Here is a 24,853-nt window from a genome sequence, read left to right as displayed (position 1 = left end):
GAACCGAAAGTTTAAATTTAGTTTCAAGTAGTTTAAAATTAGAATGATACGATTTACAACATGATCAGAATATAGATGTCCGCTATAAAAAAGCTAAACACAAATCATAAAAAGAAATAAAGGATATAACGATACAAATTTCATTAATTTCCTGATTGCCACGCACAATGGCACAATTCATGTTCAGTCTAGACGCCCGATTGTTCGTTGACAGTTCACCATCGCTTACGCCAATTGTAAAGCGTTCATGGTACGAAAATTATCAATGAAATGCGCCACGACATTGACAAATATTATCATTGATGTTACTATTTGCAGGTATTTGCACTTGCAAATATTGTACGAGGTCCAAGTTGTATGGAGCCTACGTGATAGGACATCCGTACGGATAGAAGTGACCTAAAACTGGTCACGCTTAAATTTGAACTTATCCACCAAAATGGAAAGATATACTAAAATCTGGTTAATAATATATTCCAGTCACACGAGTCAGAAATGAATCAACTTTAATTGTAATGATATCAAACAATGTAAAAAAATGAATATTAGGCATAATTATGTAAAAACAAGCAGAAGATAAATTAAACCTGATATTTTATTTATTGAAGTATTTAAAATCTAAAAAAAACACTTATATTATTGCTTGTCAAATATCAACTTACCCAGTTTCCTGAAGAAGAGACTTAGCCTCCTCACAATTTTTACAATCAACAATAAAGTCCTTGTTGTCGTGTGTCTTGAACTCGCTTTGATCTTTAGTGATTATCGAATTCTCAATATTTTCTTTACCATACCTATTGTAATTAGATCTTAAATTGTAATTTCCTGCTGATTGAGAAGTTGTTAAGTCCTTTCGGAAACTGTCACAATTGCTAAATTGACTATCTAAGTCATTTCCTAATCCTTTGTTTGATCTGGGTCGTGACTTATCAGGTCCGGTAGTAGCTATGGTTGGTCTTCTTCTGAGACTTTCCTCTCTGGTCGTTCTGCAATCCATGTCACCAAAATATTTATTCCAAGTCCCATCAACGGGGCAGCTTTGCGATCGAAATCTTGCAATCTTTTTAAACGCCATCGTTTTTAAGGCCTTTTGATTTTAAATTCATCTGAAATAATATTATTTTTTTCCGTTAAACTTGAATAATATAACACTTTAAACCTGTTCACTATGTTTAATTTCAAAACGTTTATATCGCAAAAAAGTTTCGTACTGCGCAAAGTCCTCTGCAGAATTCACACCTCTATACCGCTTCACATCCAGATTTAGTATGCAAATGCAAAAACGTATCTGCTGCCGCGATATTTCTCAATAGATAAAATGTAATCTCAAAAGACACCCTGACGTAAGAAAAGCAACATTGGTTGAGTGCAATATGTCCGTCAGTAGTGCCACCACTTCGAAATGATATCGGTCGAGTTTTCGTCCAAATTTAGAAAGAAATCTTTATCGTAGCCTAAATGCATGTTTTAAAATAAGAAGTGTGATCCAGCATTAATCAGTCAGCAATATACACAGTGTCAACATCACAGAAGATAAAGAAACTGTAGCCCTCTACTGTTTGTCCATGTCAGGCGTCTCTAGTGTCTCCCAACTGCACCTTAGATATGCAAGCCGTATAAAGTGGTCTCATGCGATATTCACGCTTAATCAGATGATACTTGAACGACAACCGACCTGTGAAATCACAGTCTCCCGCGTTACATAATTTCCATAATATCTATTTCACTAATTCACTTTTTGTACAAAGTTCTGGATATAAAATTGTAATTAAGTTTAATAATACATTCTTAAGATATTTGTTCGGATTATATTTTGTTTATGCGATATTTATATTGCAGCATTTAACTATAAATGTACTGCTGACATTTTTGTATCCCCTTTGAAAACGTTTACAATATGGCAGATAAAAGTGATGAACTATGATGTTGATATTTACGGAAATACGTGATTTTAGATGTGTCGGCGATACGCATTTCGTTTTGAATGATATTTAATTATTATTAACAATTCACTTTACGCGGTTAAATAATAAATCATTTATAATAGCAAAGTCATGGCCACGTGTTACAGATAGAATATGAAACTTTACTTTAAATAATCATGGTATGGTTTCCTCTTTATATGCGTTTTACAGTGTCATTTTTCATTTAATGAATTTATGCGCTGTATACGATGATATTAAACGCAATATATTTCAGTGCTAGAACTCGACATATTACGGTTTATTTTGAAATCCTGTATGTAATATTAGAAAGCTTAGCAAGTATATAAACCAATGATCTACAAAACTGCTTAAATGGCAATTCATGACACTGAATTGGCCATGAAAAAACGTACTTACAAAGACTAGTTTAATGCATTTTATAATTTAACAAATCGCAGGTTAACAGGCGACGTATGTTGTAATACCGTTTATGCGTTAGCTGATATAAGTTAATACATTGGGCTAAAAGTAAAACCCTTTGTAAAGAGTCCTCATCTCGCTTTTTGACATGGATTTTACGAAGAGGTTACTCAACATTATTGTTCATTGAATTGGTAGCCTTATGGCATAAAGATGAAATCCCGCCGGAATTTAAATTGGTCTCAATAAATTCCCTAGCTTGAACTGCAATTTAAAAAAGATGAATAGAAATCAAATGTGCTCAATGAAATCGTTCTTACATTAAAATGTTAGATAACAGACGTTTTCGATTATTACGCCGCCTTGAAATGTCTTGAAATTAATTGTAATGAAAACAAGCACTAAAGAAAATACTGAAAGGAATCGAACTGATTTCTATGCATAAGAGGCAGTGATCGCTAATCTTATCTTGTTACATTTTGTCTGGCTTATACTGCTTTATAACATTTTTACAACAACTTATTTTTCACATAATCGCTATTTTACAACAGGTTATCAGTTTCAACAATATGTATGATACATCAAGAAGAGACGTTTTCCGTATCCTTTACATTGGCAATCAGAATAATTGTGGGAGTTTCCAAAACTCGTCTGAATATAAGTTTCCTAGAAGACAAGATTTGCAGCTAGGCAGTCACGCCCTTATTAATCCGTGTACTCAGACATGAGAAACGAAACTTGGCTTTGATATGAGTCCGTAATATAAATCGAAATAACAAAAGTGCAATTATACAAAAACACGAGATTGAGATGAAGCATGTTGTTGTCTGATTGGAATAAAGAGGTTTTGAAATGATTTATTGCATGCAGAGAAGAACACTAGTTTGTATAAGAAGTCTGTAATGTTACAGCTATAGGGACAAGCCCGGTACCAAACTCTTTATTTTGTCGTGAAATAACCCCAGAGTCAAAAGGCCAGAACCAGGTACCAGACAAGCTAAACACACCCAAATAAACTACTTGTAAATGTTTCGACAAATGTGAGGATGTTGACTAACTAACTTGTTAAACACCCCTCCCCTGCATCCAATCAGCTTCACTGACCAAGGCAGTAACCTAAAATGCATTAATATCATGATACGTGCGAAGACCATTGCGTAATCCAAACAATCACCAATAACAATCAAAATAATAATGGTAATCAGGCAATCGATTTAAAAAAAAAGACGTAACATTTGTAGCCATTACTTTGGGTGAACATAATTCTACTCTATTAACAATCTAAACGTGTATGTCGTTTTCCGACCACTGAGTTTTTGTTGCAATTGTCTTTAATTGGTCAGTCTTAACAAGACGTCAATGTGTCGGATTACGTCGGTCGCGAGTACGTAATTTTTGCACGTTTCCCATACGAAACAGTTATGCGTATATGGATTATTAGGAAAAGAGACGTATCAAATAAACATACGTGGAGTTAAGTTCAGTTAGATAAATATTAAATACAGTAAAGATGCAAGTAACTTGCCGTAAAATGAAAATGAAAATATCATTACATATTGTCCAGGAAGTAAACCATTAAAACACTTATGACTCAAATTTTGACATGTCGAAAACTTAAATGTGCATGCTCACGTATCACCCTAAGGCACATAATCGATCCCAAACAAAGCGTCTTATATCTTTAATCGCAAGCACAAAAATGGAAATATTCAACATGTGTCCCGTGTGGGTATTGCACAGATCGGCACATATGTTACACAATGACACAACCTTCAGGTCCGACGTATGTGCCCGTGCACACGTATGCAATATCATGACTTGATAACCATGAGGTTTTTGTATTTGTCTTTACAAACATTCAATGCAGGGGGACATTCATTTTGTTTTACAGCGATCCCGTATATAATCATTTGAACTTTAAATACTTAAGTGCTTAACCGCGTTTGTGATGTTACGTGCCATTAGGCAAGGATCATTGATTCCTTCACTAGTTTTGCTACTCTGTACGAAAATATATGACCTATAGCGATGTGTAAGAACTATTTGGTGTCTTGATCGGAAGTGAGAAATACCGGTCAACCCTCTTTCCTATAACAGTTATTATATGCTTTATATTCCACAAGAAGGAAATTGTGATTTATTTTTAATATTATAAAGTACTAACTAAATAATATCTTAATTTATTTCAGTGTATCATGATAATATATTTCATCGATAAAGCACAAAAAGCTGTATTTCCGAAGTCCGATGTATTGCGATATTATACTGAAACAAACCATATTTCTTTTTGCATTATTATGCCTTATGACATTTTATTGTAGTTTTCCGAAAAGCGTACCAAATTGTACTTGCAATCTTTGCGATCGGAAATGACTTCGTAGAAATTGTCTCTCAGCCCCGTGCGCGGTGACGTTTGATTTGAAAGTGAGTGTGGGCTAAGATTTTAAAACAGTGAGAAATATCAAATTGCTATTTAACTTTTAGTGAAATCTCATTTTTGCTTCACATAAAATTCTCTATAAACCGCCGGCAACAAATAAAACATTTATCTCCAGATGTCTTTTCCGTCACACCCCATGCAATTATGCTAACTTATCCTGATATGCCTTTGATGCAAAACACCGAACAACTAATTAATCACGATGTCAAGGTGTAAATAAACCACTAGAATTAACCTTTCAATCATTTAAATTAATTGCATGCTCACGTAAAAGATGTATAGCACACTGTAGTGACGGGCATCATTCTTTCGTATAATGAACAAGAATGCACACTTGCACTATTGTGAAGACCGGCGATGGCAATTATGTTAAGGTTGATGACTTGTGGCGTCGTGTATCGCTATTTTACCATAATGTATCTTAAAAACCTAGCTTACGTCATGAAAAATATAATCTAAATATTTACTAATTAGTTGTAAGTCCATCCTCAAGGTGAGGTGTTAGTGTAATGTAAAGGTATCTAATTTAAAGTTTTATGTCAAAAATATTCATTCTTTTCTTTTTTCATGTCAAACATTTAAACATTCATGTTATCGTTAGATATATGTTTAATTGAATGTATTATTTATATCATGAAATGAGGAACACTTTGTGTTCAAGTCACTTAATAAATAAGTTGGATCTTGAATCTTGAATCTTGGACATGTTGGGCAGTGTGTCGTTAAACAAAACCATAGGCAATTGTTTGACGTTCGATTGTAGTTGCTGTTTTATAAAGTATATGAACAGAACATATCTTGCACAGCATATGGATAAAATAGCAATGTGTTTCAAGACATTTTATTGATCACAAACATACCATGTGACTGCATCAAGACCACGTGACTATAAGAAAATCACAAGAAGGGACACAACAATGGTTAAGTTCAAACATCAAGAAGGAGCCCGACAGTCACTTATTCAATGGCAGATTTATAACAAGGAGAACAGCCACACAACACAACTTCACACAACTTCACACAACACCGTTACCATACATAACACGCACTTGTTAATTAATAAATGTAGGTAATACCTCAGTTCACTCAGGTCAATACTTATGCATGTGAATAGAGGCAACATGATATACATGTGGCATACATGTGTGTTGTAATTTAAAGAAACTATTAATGTGTGTGTGTGTGTGGGGGGGGGGGGAACAACGGTTGTGTGCCCTACACATTTACAACAGTGGAAAACTAAAATAGCAAACAACATAGAAGACAGCGTCTTGTTAAAAAAATATTCGTGGTAGCACCTTGGAGAGTTCGGTCAAAACTGTGGGCTGAAACACTCATGGCAACAATACGATTCTTTTTTGACTGAGTATATTCTCTTTTTTGTCTCAATACAATTAGTACATAGTTTCCTGTTGCATTTCGAATTGTTGCACATCTTTCTTGTTTCTAAGAAATAAATTCCAAAGTATCAACTGTACACGTTCTGTCTTTTCAAGATGATGCCCTTGGCTGAACCGTAGTTCTATGCATTTGAAACAAGTCGGAATTACCTGTAACAAAATAAACACAGGACAAAAGTTCTTATGAAATCTGTATTGAGACCGAAAGAACAACTTTTATTGATAGTATTTAAACACCCTTCTCAGTTTCTGACAAGTAGAAACCGCAAATCATTGTAAAATATTTAATGGAATACAAACACATTAACACAGATGTACTTTTTTATGATAAACAAGATAGTGCCAACATCATGTGTTCACATCATCCCCTAGTTGATTACTAAATCAGCATGCACATTGAAGTTCTATAGAAACACATTACGCAATCGAATATTCATTTTATGAAAGTGACAAAAAGCTAATTTTCCCTACAATCTTTGATACGAGAGAATGTGAGGGCTCTAGAAAGTGGGGAGATATCACAATGTTGCTGTGAAGAGATTATGAAGCAGTGAGAGATCACATTATGACTGTAGAATGAGATTAGGAAGAGTCGCGTCACTAATCGGTACGTATACATTAAGAGTTCAATTGCTGTCAAAGAGGATTTTAAACTTGATGGATATGTCCCTGTGAAATTGGAAGTACAAAGTATTACAAGCCGCACCATTAGTAACGATAAGAGTGAGATTGTGTGAAAATGGTGTTGATTAGTTTTTGCAGATTTTTTCCGCAATAAAACACACAGCTATTTAGGAATCCATAACTAAATGCGTTGCATAACCTTTGACTATTGCGTTAGATCGAAAGGATATCAAATATCATAGTCATGCTTGAATCATCTGTAAATTAAGCATTAAAAAAAGGCTGAGAAAAAGGTAGATGAAAAAGAAAGTCATAGAAAAGAAAGTAAGCCAAATCGCCATAAGCGTGCATGGCAATTTATAAAATCTCAGAATCACAAATACACGATCATGATAGCCATGCATGTTTCAGAAGTGAAACGTAAGCTATCTTTTAAATAAATATCTATTTCAATCACAGTGGATTATAAATCATTTACATTTTAATCCCTACAAGAGATGCCTTGAATCACGATTCTCTGTAAAAACTGAACTTATCTCAATATTAGTTTAACCAATGAGATCAGTTTGTAAACATCGTAATCTTAAAAAGCGCATATAATAAATATTGGCGTGTCTTTAAACAATTGTTGCTGAAGTGGTAATTGAGGAAGCAAAACATACCAAAAAATGTTAGTTCAGTGGAAAGGACGAGACACCGTAACATTATATATTGTAACATTCTGTCTCTCGTTGAATATCTGTACCATGGTAAGACCTTAATTCTTTGTACTTACACAGTTTCATAGTAAATGCTTTTGGCTATTAGTTAATCTTGTATCGATTTTAATATTTAACCATTTAAGTTAGTTCCATACCTATTTTTCTATTCTTCACACCGACCGTTCAGAACTTTGTTTTAGTTAACAACGTGATTAACAAGATCATTGTTAACTATGAAACGTGAATTTAGTGATGATGTGCTCATCTATTTAAAAAGAAATGATGAAATAAATGTCCTTAAGACTGTTAGAACAAAAACGATTTAAAGCTGAAGATTTACAGTTTTGATTTTGATTTCGTTTTTTGGTTTCAGAGTGAGCTGATTTTGGTATCAATGCCTTCAATTTAGTGACATAAGACAACCAACAATAGAAACGTTAGTAATGCTTTTAGCCATAAAACATATTTTTTTAACATAAATATGGAACACTGCGATCTGATCTTTTGTCAGCAGTCTTGTATGACTATTTTCCAAACATTTTGTCTTTCAAAGACAAAAAAAGTTGTAAAAGCGGTCAATCTGTGAGAGTGCAGCTTTAAATGTTATGAACGATAATGTTAACTACGTTGTAAACCTTAACAAAGTTCTGATTAATCGGCACATTGGTAAGCAGACTTGATAGGAGGTCGTCAGGTGGAGCCTCTACTAATACGAAATTACAGGATTGTGACGTCATCAAAGTTGCAAACGCGATGAGTCAGACTTGTGTTGGGAGATATGTACTTAAGGTGGAACGCGACTATGATTTTTTTTTTCGAGTTACTGTCTGAAAATTGGTATACGAATAGAAGAGCATATGCCCAGTTAGGAACTGTTTTTACATTTTCAATATTCGGAACAATTTTGAATCTACGAGTCTTCAAAATATGCCACTGACGTCAATTTTGAGACGTCTGTCATATTTTTGCGTTCCAGCTACAATAACCGATATTTTCATCAATTATTCGTTTACAGCTATGAAATTTCAACATCAAGTGCGTCTTATGAAAACGTGCACGCACATATATTTTTCGTTCTCTTGTTTTACGTTATTTATTTAAAATTCGTCTTTAACGTCATTTTTCGCGGGAAAAACGGCGTCGTGTTTCGCTGAAAAAAAGTGCGCCTTTCTTTAATTCCTGAAGAAACTGCTCGTTTAATTTTTGATTTTTTTAAATACATGTATTCAATGATTTATTACAAATCGCCTGATATCAAAAAAAGGGTACCTCACCGACTTCGTTTTTGCACAGTATCAAATAATCTAACCCCTATACCTGTTTCTTTTTCATTACGTATTGTTATAAAACGTTTAGCATGACGTAAATCGTACTATTATTTACGCTAATAAAAGCTTAGTTTTGAATAAACCACTGATCAATAACATATATCCATTTATCCAAAATCCATGCATAAACATTTATAACAAGATCAATTTTGTCTAATAAAACTTTAACTTATTACTCAATTATGCATTTATGGAAAATATTAAATACTGGTTACAAGATTTTAACCGCGTGTTTAATATCATAATGCACAAAAACAATAAATTATTGGTGAATGCTAAAATATTTACTGTGGTCTACTCTAATCTCATAAGGCCAAATAAAAAATAGGTCTGTTTCAGGTTACCCGACCGACCCTATTTTTTCCCGCCGACCCTAACCTTTTTTCCCTGAAAAGAATGTGATTTGGGTACGAAAAGCATTTGTTACGAAATGTATGTACGTAAAGTTGACAATATTAGAGTTGGATTTTTTGAATGTATTTACCGTACTTCACCTTAGAGTTCGGACACCTTAAAATAATTAATTTTTCGCTCTACGAATTCATAGAAAATAACCATTTTTACATTTTATTTACATGTATGGTAAACCTGCCTTTTTTCTTCATGTCTGCATTTTACCACTTATTAATTTATCCGTAGTTATCAATGGTTATTACGCCTATAGGTCACTGTAGCTCCTTCATCAAGATAGTTAAAATCCCATTCAACACCATTTTATACATGCATTGAAATGAATAAACACCTTTTATCGGCTTCAGATCAAACAGTCCCATTGTGTGACGTCACATAACTCAGTTATACCCACGAGGATCTCATGGAGAGCATGGATATTGTTATTCAGGATTAATGTGTCTGATGTTTTTTTATTGTAACTTGAGTATTGCATTTATAACTTTAATTCATCACATTTAATAGTTACCTGTATCATTGAATGTGTTGACTTTATTGTTTTCATGCCAAGAAATCCTATCCAATTTTCGATTAAGAAGGAAACCCCTGTATGCCAGCATATACCTGGATTTTAGCAGCATATGCATTATGTTCCATTCAGTGGTTTTGTGCTAAGGGTTAAAGGACTGACTTGGTTCTCCATGAAATTTTTATCAGTTATCTGCTATTACAGCTAATTCATTTCATTTAATGGCCATTACGACCAGCATGAAATTCAGGGGAGCAATAATTTTGGTCATTTTTCGGAAAAAATCTTTCTATAGTGCATGGTTCTTAGATTTAACGCTTCTTCTCATTGTGTTTATTACGACACTTGTCAAAAATAAAAATAAAAATTCAATAATAGTTTATTATTAAGTATTGACATGATTTTCTTAACTATAAAAAGTATAATTATTAATTAACTAAGCTAAGCATTACATCTTTGATATTGTTTATGAACAATCTCCTTGATAACAATATTTAACTATCTAAACCACACTCTTGTTATTATGTTTAATTATGTTTAAAGATTGAAAACATCAAGTACAAATGTACTAACTGTATTTCTTAGTTCCCCGACAGCTAAATATTTTCCTCACGCCGGCCAAATCCTAATAGCCTCTTATAGAACAATACCGTAATCAAGTCGTTTAATTTAACAACTTAAGTACGGTATTGTTCTATAAGAGGCATAGGATTTGGCCGGCTTGAGGAAGTTTTTGGAAACAAATAGAATCACAAACCCCAGTCGAACTTATCAACTTCCGGCTCAAAATGTTATGACTCATGTATATTTAATAAAATGATACCGGGGAGTTGTTTATCTGTGGATGTTGAAAATCTGCTTAAAGGGGCTATACTCCGTATGATAAAATAGCGGGAAAAAAGAGAAAATTTTCGAAAACTGACATAAACTTGGCATCGATGTGTACAATGCATTGAAACTTACTAACTGAAGAACCCGGTCTCCGACACAGTTTTTTTTTTTACATTTTGGTACTTTTTTTACAATTATGATAAAGCGTAACACAGTCCATTAGATAATTGTCCTGAGATTCGTTACAGAAGAAAACTTTTTTGGTGCGAATCTGGTGTACAGTCCCTTTAAGGGTTCATTGTACTTTGCGCTCATTATAAATAGATAAATGAAGGGTCTTCGCATTGATACAAAAAGCTTAGTTCCTTCATTCACAGCAACATATAATTGATTAACGCAAGATTAGCAGCATCAGTAGAAGTTATATGATAGTTAGTAGAAGGAATAGTAGTAGCTGTTGTTGTAGAAGTGGCAACAACAACAATTCAGCAGGAGCGGCAGTAGTTTTAGGGGTATCATCATCATCATCATTATCATCATCATCATCATCATCATCATCATCATCATCATCATCATCATCATCATCATCATCATCATCGGTGGTGGTGGTGGTGGTTGTGGTGGTGCTGACGGTGGTGTTGTGGCGGTGGTGTTGACATTGGCAATAGCAGAAGCAGTAGTGGTAGTATCAACAACAATAGCTGCAGCATTACCACCTGTATTACTAAGACTTAAGAGCACACATATTAAATGACCAACATAGTCGGTTCTGTTCGGTGGGGTTAAATACCTATTTACAGTAACGATCGTTCTGAGTCATGTTATTATTTGGGGTGGGGGTGGGTCAATATTTTACAGAAAAGGAGTCACTCAAGGACAGCGACCATTGTTGTGAGTTTATGTCGGTCAAAACATGTTCTTTCACAGGTCACGGTTTGAAGACAATGCCAGATGAACACAAAACTAAGCAATTTTTTAGATTGAAACATTGCAAAAACAAATCCCAATCAGTTATACGAAAATGCATTTTAACCGCCTCATGTGTTCATGATAATATGAACAAAATTGAAGTAAATTTAACATTCGGAGATTCAGTTTCGCCAATGTGATATATTTCAAGTTTCGTTTGTATTTCCCATTTTCCATGGTGTATACGTATATACTTACGAACTCAATATTTTTTACAGTGAAAAAACAACAACAAAGCTTTAAAAATGAACAATAAGAGTGTGTGTTTTTGTTAAAAAATGTGAACCCAATAAATCTGACATTTTAAAATCAATATCCATACGCTTAGTAAAGCATACCCTTAAATATAATTCGACCTACGAGACGGCCAGATTCATATATAATGTAATATAGGTTACATTTTCATTCCAAATAAAACAGTTGGTTAAGCATACCATTTTCATTAACTTCTGTCATATGTCTAAAACGATAATGTTACTCATTAAAAACATCATATTTTTGTTTAAGAATAAGTAAATAATAAGTTTTACTAAATTAAGTACTCTGTAATTTTAATTAATTGTAGTTAACACTTGATACTTCTTCACGTCTTTCTGGGCAAAATTAAATACATTCTTCCAAATCTTGACCCAAACTACAGCAACTCCCTAGATATGAAAACATGATTAAACACATGGTCAGATTCTCGGTCAATTAGGGGTTAATGTGTAGCTGAAATTGGCTCTTGTGTAGAAATGAAAAGTGGAAAAATTGGCTGGTATTTCTTGGCATGATTGATGTTTCAATGAGTATTACTGTACGATTATTGCTTCATAAAGTCTATATTTAAAGTGTGATACAAGTTTCAAAGTTAATTGGCGGATCGTTTTACAAACATGTCATGTCTGTGTTTTCTTAATCTCTGCATTGCCCTTGTTGTTTCTTTAATCCTCCATTGAATATATCACACATCCTTTTCACCAGGCAATAAATCGTTTAGGATGGGTAGTAACCAACTAACTTATCACACTGATGTATACGGTTAGGTAATCTAGCCAGGCATTGTAACGATAAAGATCAATAATTTTTGTCTGTGAGACTTAGTAACTGTAAAAGTTCAGTCGATGTCCTTTGGGTGTCCGAAAATTAGGTACCTAAAATAAATTATTTTTGAAAATAATAATGGATGTCCGAATTTATAGAATGTCCGAACTCTTAAGGTGAATTACGTTTGTGCTTGTGTGGCAGGTATATTTCAATTCTTGAACTATATTTTCTTGTCAGATACAAATGTGTCAGATACTGACTTTCGGATTGATATGTCAGACTTAAGTGTGCAATTTTGGCAATAAAACCTGCATGTTACTTGTTCTTCAAACCTGAACCCCCAGGTCCTCTTGACAGCATTGAGGTTTCCTTGGCTGATGGCTTATATGGTAAATTTGCTGTCCCACTCTTCATGTAATTATGTTTCAGGGAGGTTAGTATTCTACAGAGGGTGATTGAAAGCAAACGGGTGCATAAAGAAAAGAAAAACCGTTCCTGGAAAGTCTCAAATAATAGCAGAGTGGTGTACCATAACTGAAATCCAACCATCATTGTCAAAAGTATTTAACCAGACAAATAAAGAATGTTTCCTTTGAAGCATGTAACATGTTTAAAAACTACTTATAAACCTGAAAATTGATGACTTTTATTTTTGTTTACTTTCTGAGTCAACAGTTACTGAAATCAATAATATATCCAAAAAAAATAATAAAAAAAAAATATAAAAAATATTCCGACCTACCCACCCTATTTTTTTTAGCAGTGTTACCTGAAATACGCCTATTTTTTTATTTGGCCTAATGTAAAAAATAGCATGTTTTATGCTCATTTCTTTCAAATCAACTCGGTATTTCTCATAAGAACCTTAGTTTTCGACAAGATTTCTGCATCCAAGCGTCAGATCACACACGACCTTACTATCATGGAAGAAAGCGAGGCTGCTATACGTTACGAAATTGTCATATTTGTATACTCCTTACTGTTATTTAACTAAAATTCCAAGTTGCTTAAACGCTTACTGATAGTTAAGTGAGTGAAATGATAACATGGCTTGCAAGTTGTTCGGGGGAAAAAACAGTCCGCGCTTTTTTAAACTGGGAAACTATTATGCGCTATTTTTAAACTGGAAAACTCAGCTGAGACAGCGACATGATTGTTGCGTTTATTCTTGTAATCATGTTAAATAATGTTTTATTGGCCTTATACGGAATAATATTTAATATTTTTCATTACTTTATATCGGCAACGGTACATAATGTGACACAAAACATGAGAAAACGGAGAAAACAATAGATAAGTTGGGGGACTCATTCCGAAAACCATTTTTACAAGCAATTGACTTTTTACTACATGATTGATGTCGACAGCACAGTGATTTCAAATAGATAAAATCGACCAGATAAACCATACGAAGTGTTGACCACGGAAGGGAAAAAAATATAGTATATGATGTTACAGATTTTGATCACAAAAGCTGACCGATACCGCCACAGCAGCTAGCATGCAAAGGAAAAGATCACTACAAATGAACTGATGGATACGAATAAGCTACAACAAACAGTAAAAACTATCGTCAGCATCAACGGTACGTCCTTCCGTTACACTGCATACATCATAGAGACCGGCAAATGTGTAAATAGTCCAGAAGAGTCAGGAAAATCCTCCTTTTGTAGTACTTCTATTTTATCAGAAGAACACGTGCTGTTTTAGAGTCATGTATACCTGGCTATAAAGGGACAAGACACCAGATGGTCCAAAAATCGGCAAATACAGTTTTTCATCAAAACAATCCTGGACATATCACGACGAACTAGTAAGAGACCGATAATAAATCATTTTACACGATTAAAATAGTTTGTTATAGTTTTACCATTGAAATTATTTTGTTAACATCGTAATCTTAAAAAGCGCATATAATAAATATTGGCGTGTCTTTAAACAATTCTTGCCGAAGTCGTAATTGAGGAAGTAAAACATCCAAAAAATGTTTGGTTCATTGGAAAGGTCGAAACAAGGTATCATTATATATTATAACCTTCTGTCTCTCATTGAATATCTGTACCATGGTAAGACCTTGATTCTTTGTACTTATACAGTTTCATAGTTAATGCCTTTGGCTATAAGTTTATTTTGTATCGATATACATATTATATAACCATTTAAGTTTGCCTAATCATGATTTCTTCTTCTTTAAACCGACAGTTCAGAACTTCGTTTAAGTTAATAACGTGGTTAACGAGATCATTTTAATCCTTTAAACGTTAATTTTGTGATGATGTGCTCATCTATTTAAAAATTACTGATGAAATAATGTCCTTAACATTGTTACAAATACTGTAAATCACAAGAGGATCAAATATACTTCTAGAAGAGAAACGATTTAAACCTAAAGATTTACAGTTTTGATTTTAACTTCGTCTTTTGTTTCAGAGTGAGCTGATTTTGGTATCAGTGCCTTCAATTTAGTGATATAAGATACCCAACAATAGAACAGCTCTCAATTGTTTGGCAAACTGCCGAAAAAACAACAACTCAAAACGTTGAACATTAATATGGAACACTGCGATCTGATCTTTTGTCAGCAGTCTTGTATGACTGTTTTCCAAACATTTGTCTCTCAAAGACGAAAACAGTTTTTAAAGCTGTCAATCTGTGAGAGTGCAGCTTTAAATGTTAAGAACGATAATGATAACTATCTTGTTAACCTTAACAAAGATCTTATTAATCGGTTAATTGGTAAGTAGACTTGGAGGTCGTCAGGTGGAGCCTCAACGAATACGAGATTACAGCGTTGTGACGTCATCAAAGAATGTACTTTTATTCAATTTCATTAATGTCTTATTTTTCAACGAGCTATCAATGAAAAGTTACAAACAAACCAATAACACTACAAAATCTTCACGATCAGTTTTGCACGAGACATAATTCTGGAACGTCTACTGTAGATAAGACGTCGTGGAATATTACGTCCTGACCTAAACATGTTCTTCCGGGTTCAAGCACAAAAATTAAAAGATTAACAATCTCAGTGTGCAGAGATTAATGCTAATACCAGGCGTTCTCGCCTTTGATTTTGTTGTCTAAGGATCTGTGTTATTTCTTTTGCAATAAAAATATGAAAATATGATATGCACGACGGTATCCCACTTTACCGCTTTGCTGAAAGTAAAAAAAAATCAGGAGATGGCTCTTGTGAGATAACAAGGGTATTGAATGAAAATGTTGAGATGATGTAACATCACGGTGAACATATTTCCTGACGGGTAATTAGTGTGTTGTTACAGTTCAGAATAACTTCATTTATTGAAACAATGAATTGGACCAAAAGTATACATACCAGTTAAAATATAGTAAATATCCAATTTTCACTTGACAAATGAAACATTTGAATAATTATGATAATATATAGATAACCCATCAATCCTTTGTTTATTCTTTCAACCAATGAGTAAATAGAGTGCCGTTCCCATTTCCGCGGGACTTTCGTTTACACCCATGGAAAGTGACAGTGAGCACGTAATTTAACCAAAGTTGCAAACGCGATGAGTCAGATTTGTGTTGAGAGATATGTACTTATAGACGTTCACTTTAAAAATCAACCACGTCATAATGTTTGGGTGAGAAAAGCGAGGCTGCTATACGTTACGAAATTGTTATATTTGTATACTCCTTAATGTTATTTAACTATGATTCCAAGTTGCTAAAATGCTTACAGATAGTTAAGTGAGTGAAATGATAACATGGCTTGCAAGTTGTTTGGAAAAGAAACATTACGCGCTTATTTAAACTGGGAAACTATTATGCGCTATTTTAAACGGGGAAACTCAGCTGAGACACCGACATGATTGTTGCGTTTATTCTTGTAAGCATGTTAAATAATGTTTTATCGGCCTCATACGCAACAATATGTAATGATGTTCATGACTTTATAGTGGCGGTTGTACCTAATGTGACAAAATAACATGAGAAAACGGAGAAAACAATAGATAAGTCGGCGGGCTCATTCCGATAGTCAGTTTTACAAGAAATTGACTTTTTTACTACATGATTGATGTCGACAGCACAGTGATTTCAAATAGATAAAATCGACCAGATAAACCAAACACACATATTGCAGTGTTGACCACGGAAGGGAAAAATGATAGTGTATGATGTTACATATTTTGATCACAAATGCTGACCGATACCGCCACAGCAGCTATCATGCAAAGGAAAAGATAAGATACAACAAACAGTATAAACTATCGTCAGCATCAACGGTATGTCCTTCCGGTACACTGCATACATCACAGAGAACGTCAAATGTGTAAGTAGTCCAAAAGAGTCAGGAAAATTCCCCTTTTGTAGTACTTCTATTTTATCAGAAGACCATGTCCTGTTTCAGAGTCTTGTATACTAGGCTTTAAAGGGACAAGACACCAGATGGTCCAAAAATCGGCAAATAGAGTTTTTCATCAAAACAATTGTGGACTTATCACTACGAACTAGTATGCTACCGATAATATATCGTTTTACAAGATTAAAATAGTTTGTTATAGTTTGACCAATGAAATCACTTTGTAAACATCGTAATCTTAAAAAGCGCATATAATAAACATTGGCGAGTCTTTAAACAATTGTTGCTGAAGTGGTAATTGAGGAAGTAAAACATCCAAAAATGTTTGGTTCATTGATAAGATCGAGACAAAATAGCATTATATATTGTAACCTTCTGTCTCTCGTTGAATATCTGTACCATGGTAAGACATTGATTCTTTGTACTTACACAGTTTGATAGTAAATGCTTTTGGCTATAAATTTATTTCGTATCAATATACATATTATATAACCATTCAAATTAGCCAAATCATTGTTTCCTCTTCTTTACACTGACAATTCAGAACTTTGTTTAAGTTAATAACGTGATTAACGAGATCATTGTTATATTTTAAACGTGAATATAGTGAATATTATGATGTGCTCACTACATTTGAAAAGTACTGATGAAATAAATGTCCTTAAGAGTGTTAGAAATACCGTACATCACAAGAGGATCAATTATACTTCAAGAACAGGGACGATTTAAAGCTGCACTCTCACAGATTGACAGTGTTGTTATTTGCGGTTTTGTCCCAGAATCTGCTGTATTGCGGTCCGAGTATGAGTTCTTGCTTGTTCGGCTATTTCCGCGCTGTATTTCTGTATCCCGACGTTTTATTTTTAGCAGAATACAACTATTTTTAGATCGCTATATTTATCAGATTAATGTGGGTCAAAATAATGGAGACTTTGGTAGAAAGGTAACATAATGATATTCACTCTGAGTTTAGCCCAAGATGTTCCATCGCCTGCAGGGTTTGTTATTATAACCTGACGTGACCTTGAAGCACGCTTAATTGTAATGGTGTATATTTAATATTTCTTTTATGAGATAAGAAACAAAAATGATTATCTGATATCAAAATGATTGTTTCTCAGGTTTCGCGTTGCTTATGCTTCAAATACTATGATTTGCCTGCTATACAAAATACTATTCAGTCTATGATTTTAGGCGTTTATATTTTTAAAAAGATGTTTTCATTTTTTGCATAAAAGCTTTGTTCCGGTGTATTCTTGGCATAGTTTTAGACATTAGGCTTTTAATTTATATTAGCACACATGCCCTGATACGGCAGTGAGTTATGCATACCGGGTTGTCCGGTAAGCGCAGTGGTTAGCGCACTCGCTTCTCACCTAGGCGACCTGGGTTCGATTCCCGGCTCGGGCTCATGTGAGTTTGGTTCGTGGTCACCAAGCCGGACAAGTGAGTTTTCTCCAGGTTCCCGGTTTCCCCCACAACACAAGACCATAGTCTCGTGTAAAGTCGTGCCAACGAAAGAGATTAATGTAATGGTGTAATAACTTTTTTCACAATTGTTGTAAAGTAAATATGTTTGAAGTAAGTTATGCATACGATTGGTGAAGCAAAGTAGTTCGGATTTAACAAATGTAAAACATCCAAAGAGTGAAAAGTATTCATACCAGCACTAGAACTATTTCTACACAGATACTTACATGAAGCGTAAATAACATTTATTTATCAATAAAACTTGAAAAAGCACAATCATATTCTCATTCTAAGAACAGACAATTTCCGATAATCTAAAAATAGTTTCAACTACATTAACTGGCCGATATTCTAAAAATAGTTTCTACATACATTAACTGACCACATGTTTGTCCTCACCACGGGAAAACGACTATCTGGTAGCCTGCATTTTGAAAGGAATTATTGCTAAGTAAAGTTGTTCGTAGTATCAAATCATTTCCTTAAACAATTAAAAAAGTATGTTCATAAATCTTGCCTAACGTATGATATCTAATCAAAGCACTGAAAAGCCTTTAGGAGCGATTGAAAGGGGCATGCATTGTAACTTAAAATACATGGGAATGGGGGATACGTCGACTGAAGTGATAAGCTGTGCATTTTGAATGAAATGATTTGCTGAAGTTGTTTGTAAAAAAACATGATTTCTTTTAAACAAAACGTGTATGTTTATAAAAGTAAATGATATATTTCATGTATTATACTTTCCTATCGTATGATATCTAATCAAAGCAACCCTTAAAAACCCTTAGAAACGATTGAAAGGGGCATGCATTGTAACATTAAATACACGGGGATGGGCGATCACGACGATTGAAGTGCCTTTTACATAAACAAAATGACACAAGACGTTTGTTTCCTCCACCAATGTTGGCACAAGCGCTCTTGACCCTCTTGACTTTTCACTCTTATCTATGTGCCTTTCACCCATTCCCATTGTTCAAATAAAATTTGTAACTCTCACATTTTTGCCCGCAGATAGTCTTTCAGCGCATTCGCGCTGTGATTGTACATAAGTATGGAACACTGCGATCTGATCTTTTGTCAGCAGTCTTGTATGACTAGTTCCAAAACATTTACGCAAAAATGGCTCATTCATAGACAAAAATAATAATAATAAATTGTCAAAACTGTCAATCTGTGAAAGTGTAGCTTTAAATGTTAACAACGATGATGTTCACTATGCTGTTAATCTTTACGAAGTTCTTATTAATCGGCACATTGGTAAGTAAACTTAATAGGAGGTCGACAGGTGCAATCGTCCACGAATACGAGATCACAGGATTGCGACATCACGAAAGAATGTACTTTCATTCAATCTATACTCATGTATTATTAAACAACAAGTTATCAATGAAAAGAAACAGACAAACCAATAACACTACAACATCTCCACGATCAGTTTTACACGAGACATAGGTCTGGAACGTCTGCTCTAGATAAGACGTCGTGAAATGTTACGTCTTGACCGAAACATGTTCTTCTGGGTTCAAGAACAAAAAATAAAAGATTAAAAATATCAGTGTGCAGAGATTAATGATAATACCACGCGTTCTCGCCTTTGATTTTGTTGTCTAAGCATCTGTGTTATTTCTTTTGCAAAAATATGAAAATATAATATGCACGACGGTATCCCACAATCTTGAAAGCTGTACAACTTGTACCGCTTTGCTGAAAGTAAAAAATCAGGAGATGGCTCTTGTGAGATAACAAGGGTATTGAAGGAAAATGTTGAGATGATGAAACATCACGGTGAACATATTTCCTGACGGGTAATTAATGTGTTGTTGCAGTTCAGAATAACGACTTTTATTGAAACAATCAATTGGACCAAAATTATACATACCAGTAAAAATATAGTAAATATCCAATTTTCACTTGACAAACGACAAATTTGAATAATTATGATACTATGATATATAGATAACCCGTCAATCCTTTGTTTATTCTTTCAACCAATGAGTAACAAGAGCTGTCACAGTATGTGACGAATGCCCCCGAATGTGACATTGACCTATGAACAAGGTCAGTACATGAAAAGTTAAAGATCAAACAAATACATATGGTGGCAAGTTATTTTAAATTGCCTCTGAACATAAAAAATACCACCCATACTTGACAACCTACATTCTTATGTCCTTATATTCAGCATTCCATCGTGAATAAACACAAAGTGTATCTTTCACCTTAGAGGTAGGGACATGGGTCTTGCACGTGACACGTCGTCTTGATATGTCGAACATATGTGGCAAGTAATTTTAAAATCTGTCCATACAAGAAAAAGTTACAGCCCGGACATAACAACCAATACTTTGTATCCGTATATGCAGCACTTCATTGTGAATAAACACCTAAGTGTGACCTTGACCTTAGAGGTAGGGACACGGGTCTTGCACCCGACACATCGTCTTGGTAATTCAAACACATGTGTCAAGTTATTTTATAATCTGTCCATACAAGGGAAAGTTACAGCCCGGACACAACAACCTATACTCTATGTCCTTATATGCAGCATTCCATTGTGAATAAACACTAAGTGTGACCTTGACCTAAGAAATAGGGACACGAAACTTGCACGCGACACGTCATCTTGGTATGCCGAACACATATGGCAAGTTATTTTAAAATCTGTCCATACAAGGGAAAGTTACAGCCCGGACACAACAATCTATACTCTATGTCCTTATATGCAGCATTCCATTGTGAATAAACACCTAAGTGTGACCTTAACCTTAGAGGTAAAGACACGGTTCTTGCACGCGACACGTTGTCTTGGTATGTTGAACACGTGTGGCAAGTTATTTTAAAAATCTGTCCATACAAGGGAAAGTTACAGCCCGAACACGACAACCTATACTCTATGTCCTTATATGCAGCATTCCATTGTGAATAAACACCTAAGTGTGACCTTGACCTTAGAGGTAGGGACACGGGTCTTGCACGCGACACGTCGTCTTGGTATGCCGAACACATGTGGCAAGTTATTTTAAAATCTGTCCATACAAGGGAAAGTTACAGCCCGGACACGACAACCTATACTCTATGTCCTTATATGCAGCATTCCATTGTGAATAAACACCTAAGTGTGACCTTGACCTTAGAGGTAGGGACACGGTTCTTGCACTCGACACGTCGTCTTGATATGCCGAACACATGTGGCAAGTTATTTTAAATTTTGTCCATACAAGGGAAAGTTACAGCCCGGACACGACAACCTATACTCTATGTCCTTATATGCAGCATTCCATTGGGTATAAACACCTAAGTGTGACCTTGACCTTAGAGGTAGGGACACGGTTCTTGCAAGCGACAAGTCGTCTTGGTATGCCGAACACATGTGGCAAGTTATTTTAAAATCTGTCCATATCATTCTGAGTAATTGAGTCGGTCGGCCGGACGGACGGACGGACGGACGGTGCGATTTTAATATGCCCACCTTCGGGGGCATAAAAAGAATGCCTTTCCCATATCCACGGGACTTTCGTTTACACCCATGGAAAGTGACAGTGAGCACGTAATTTAACCAAAGTTGCAAAAACATTGTGTCCGTTTTTATTGTTGTTTTTTTTTATTGTTTTTTTTTTTATTTTAAAGTCTAGTAACCATCGCAAGTAACCATATCCATTAGCAATGAAGCAATTGTCGTAACCACAAAGCGATGAGTCAGATTTGTGTTGAGGGATATGTACTTAATGTACAATTTAAAAATCAACAACGTCATAATGTTTGGGTGAGAAAAATCATAATGTTTGGGTGAGAAAAACGAGGCTGCTATACGTTACGAAATTGCTAAAATGCTTACTGATAGTTAAGTGAGTGAAACGATTACATGGCTTGCAACTTGTTCGGGGGAAAGAACATTCCGCAATTATTTAAACTGGGAATCTCAGCTGAGACATCGACATGATTGTTGCATTTATTCTTGTAAGCATGTTAAATAATGCCTTTTCGGTCTCTTACGCAATAATATTTCATACTTTTCATGACTTTATAGTGGCGATTGTACCTAATGTGACAAAAACATGAGAAAACGGAGAAAACAATAGATCAGTCGGCGGGCTCATTCCGATAGTCAGTTTTAACAGCAATTAACTTTTTTACTACATGATTGATGTCGACAGCACAGTGACTTCAAATAGATAAATTCGAACAGATCAACCAAACACACGAATTGAAGTGTTGACCACGGAAGGAGCAAAATATAGAATATGATGTTACAGATTTTGATTACAAAAGCTGACAGATACCGCCACAGCAGCTAGCATGCAAAGAAAAAGATCACTACAAATGAACTGATGGATACGAATAAGATATAACAAACAGTATAAACCATCGTCAGCAGCAACGGTACGTCCTTCCGTTACACTTCATACATTCACAGAGACGGGCAGATATGTAAATAGTCCAGAGGAGTAAAAATATGCCCTATTTGAAGTACTTCTATTTTTACGGAAGAACATGTGCTGTCGCACATGTTTCAGAGTTATTGATACTAGGCCTTAAAGGGACTAGACACCAGATGATCCAAAAATCGGCAAATACAGTTTTTTATCAAAACAATCCTGGACTTATCAATACGGATTAGTATCAGACCGATAATACACATCGTTTTACACGATTGTATGACTGGTTCCAAAGCATTAACGCAAAAATGGCTCATTCCAAGACAAAATAATTTTAAAAAGTTGTTAAAACGGTAAATCTGTGAGAGTGTAGCTTTAAATGTTAAGAACGATAATGTTAACTACGTTGTCAACCTTAAAGTTCTTATATATATATATGCATATTAGCAAGTAAACTTAATAGGAGGTCGACAGGTGGTAACGTCTACGAAAACGAGATTTCAGGATTGTGACGTCATCAAAGAATGTACTTTCATTCAATCTTTACTCATGTCTTATTAAACAACGAGATATCAATGGAAAGTTACAAACAAACCAAAAGGACTACAAAATCTCCACGATTAGTTTTGCACGAGACATAATTCTGGAACGTCTGCTCTAGATAAGACGTCGTGGAATTCAACGTTCTGGCCGAAACATGTCCTTCTGGGTCACAAAACACAACTTAAAATATTAAAATTCTCAGTGTGCAAAGATTAATGCTAATACCAGGAGTTCTCGCCTTTGAATTTGTTGTCTAAGCATCTGTGTTATTTCTTTTGCAATAAAAATATGAAAATATGATATGCACGACGGTATCTCACAATCTTGAAAGCTGTACAAATTGTACCGCTTTGCTGAAAGTAAAAAATCAGGAGATGGCTCTTGTGAGATAACAAGGGTATTGAATAAAAATGTTGAGATGATGTAACATCACGGTGAACATATTTCCTGACGGGTAATTAATGTGTTGTTACAGTTCAGAATAACTTCATTTATTGAAACAATGAATTGGACCAAAATTATACATACCAGTAAAAATATAGTAAATATCCAATTTTCACTTGACAAATAAAACATTTGAATGCGATAGATATATAGACAACCCATCAATCCTTTGTTTATTCTTTCAACCAATGATTAAATAGAGTGCCGTTTCAATATTCGCGGGACTTTCGTTTACACCCATGGAAAGTGACAGTGAGCACGTAATTTAACCAAAATTGCAAAATAGCGTGTCCGTTTTATTTTAAATTCTAGTAACCATTGCAAGTTACATATCCATTTGCAATGAAGCAATTGTCGTTATCACAAAGAGATGAGTCAGATTTGTGTGGAGAGATATGTATTTTATTATGTTTGTGTGAGAAAGACGAGGATGCTATACGTTGCGAATTTGTTAAGTTTTATACCCCTTAATGTACTTAACTATAATTCCAAGAAATGAAAATTTAGTGATGCAGACACCCTGTTGAACATCTGTGGGAAAATGCTTGACTAAACAGAATGAAATGGTAGCTTTTATATGTTAGCCTGGAAAACGCCATCAGTGATTGCGACCAGTAGACGTACACCAGTTGTGTAGCTGTTCATGCATTGTAGTCAGGGATGTCTTAGCTACAGTACGAACAAGCAACTGACTGTTAATAAACATTTATTTTGTCCTCTTACGTATTACTTTTAAACATTTCTCACTTCATTTCTGATAAATATCCTTTATGTTCGAGGCGGAAGATTCTTCGTGCCGATAAGGCGTATATATGCTATATATTAACAGGCCATGTAATTGGGTAACGTGACCAACGATGTAATAGTTCACGTTCTCCAATGGACTTCCACCATGCGTGTTTAGATTATTTCTGAGTGTTGTGAAATGAATGCACGTTATGATGCAAGATTCTTTCGCTAGTTTCAATTGTTTGTGTTATTTATTGTAAAATGCACTTTTTTGACGAAATAGTGTAAAAAAATCCTATAAATCATTAGGAGTGTTAAAACTAATATACCAAAGGCTGGAAACCTTCAGCAAGTGTTGATATTTGC

At 34.6% G+C, this 24,853-nt stretch overlaps 1 protein-coding gene across 3 annotated transcripts in view; it reads right to left on the bottom strand.

The window, feature by feature from the left end:
* LOC128228531 (uncharacterized) overlaps nucleotides 1-24,853 on the bottom strand; it is a 61,840-nt gene that overhangs the window by 28,622 nt on the left and 8,365 nt on the right. The window contains exon 2 of one of the 3 annotated variants that reach the window (XM_052939895.1): nucleotides 663-1,106. The exons of 1 other annotated variant lie outside the window; for it this stretch is intronic. In XM_052939895.1, the coding sequence (XP_052795855.1) occupies nucleotides 663-1,075 (413 nt within the window). In that variant the 5' untranslated portion in view covers nucleotides 1,076-1,106. Of the gene's footprint in view, nucleotides 1-662; nucleotides 1,608-24,853 lie in introns of those variants that run through there. One more of the 3 variants, XM_052939894.1, reaches the window with a different exon arrangement.

This window comes from Mya arenaria, chromosome 3 (assembly GCF_026914265.1).
Source record: "Mya arenaria isolate MELC-2E11 chromosome 3, ASM2691426v1".
Lineage (NCBI taxonomy): Eukaryota > Metazoa > Mollusca > Bivalvia > Myida > Myidae > Mya > Mya arenaria.
This window is presented reverse-complemented; position numbering and strand designations above follow the sequence as displayed.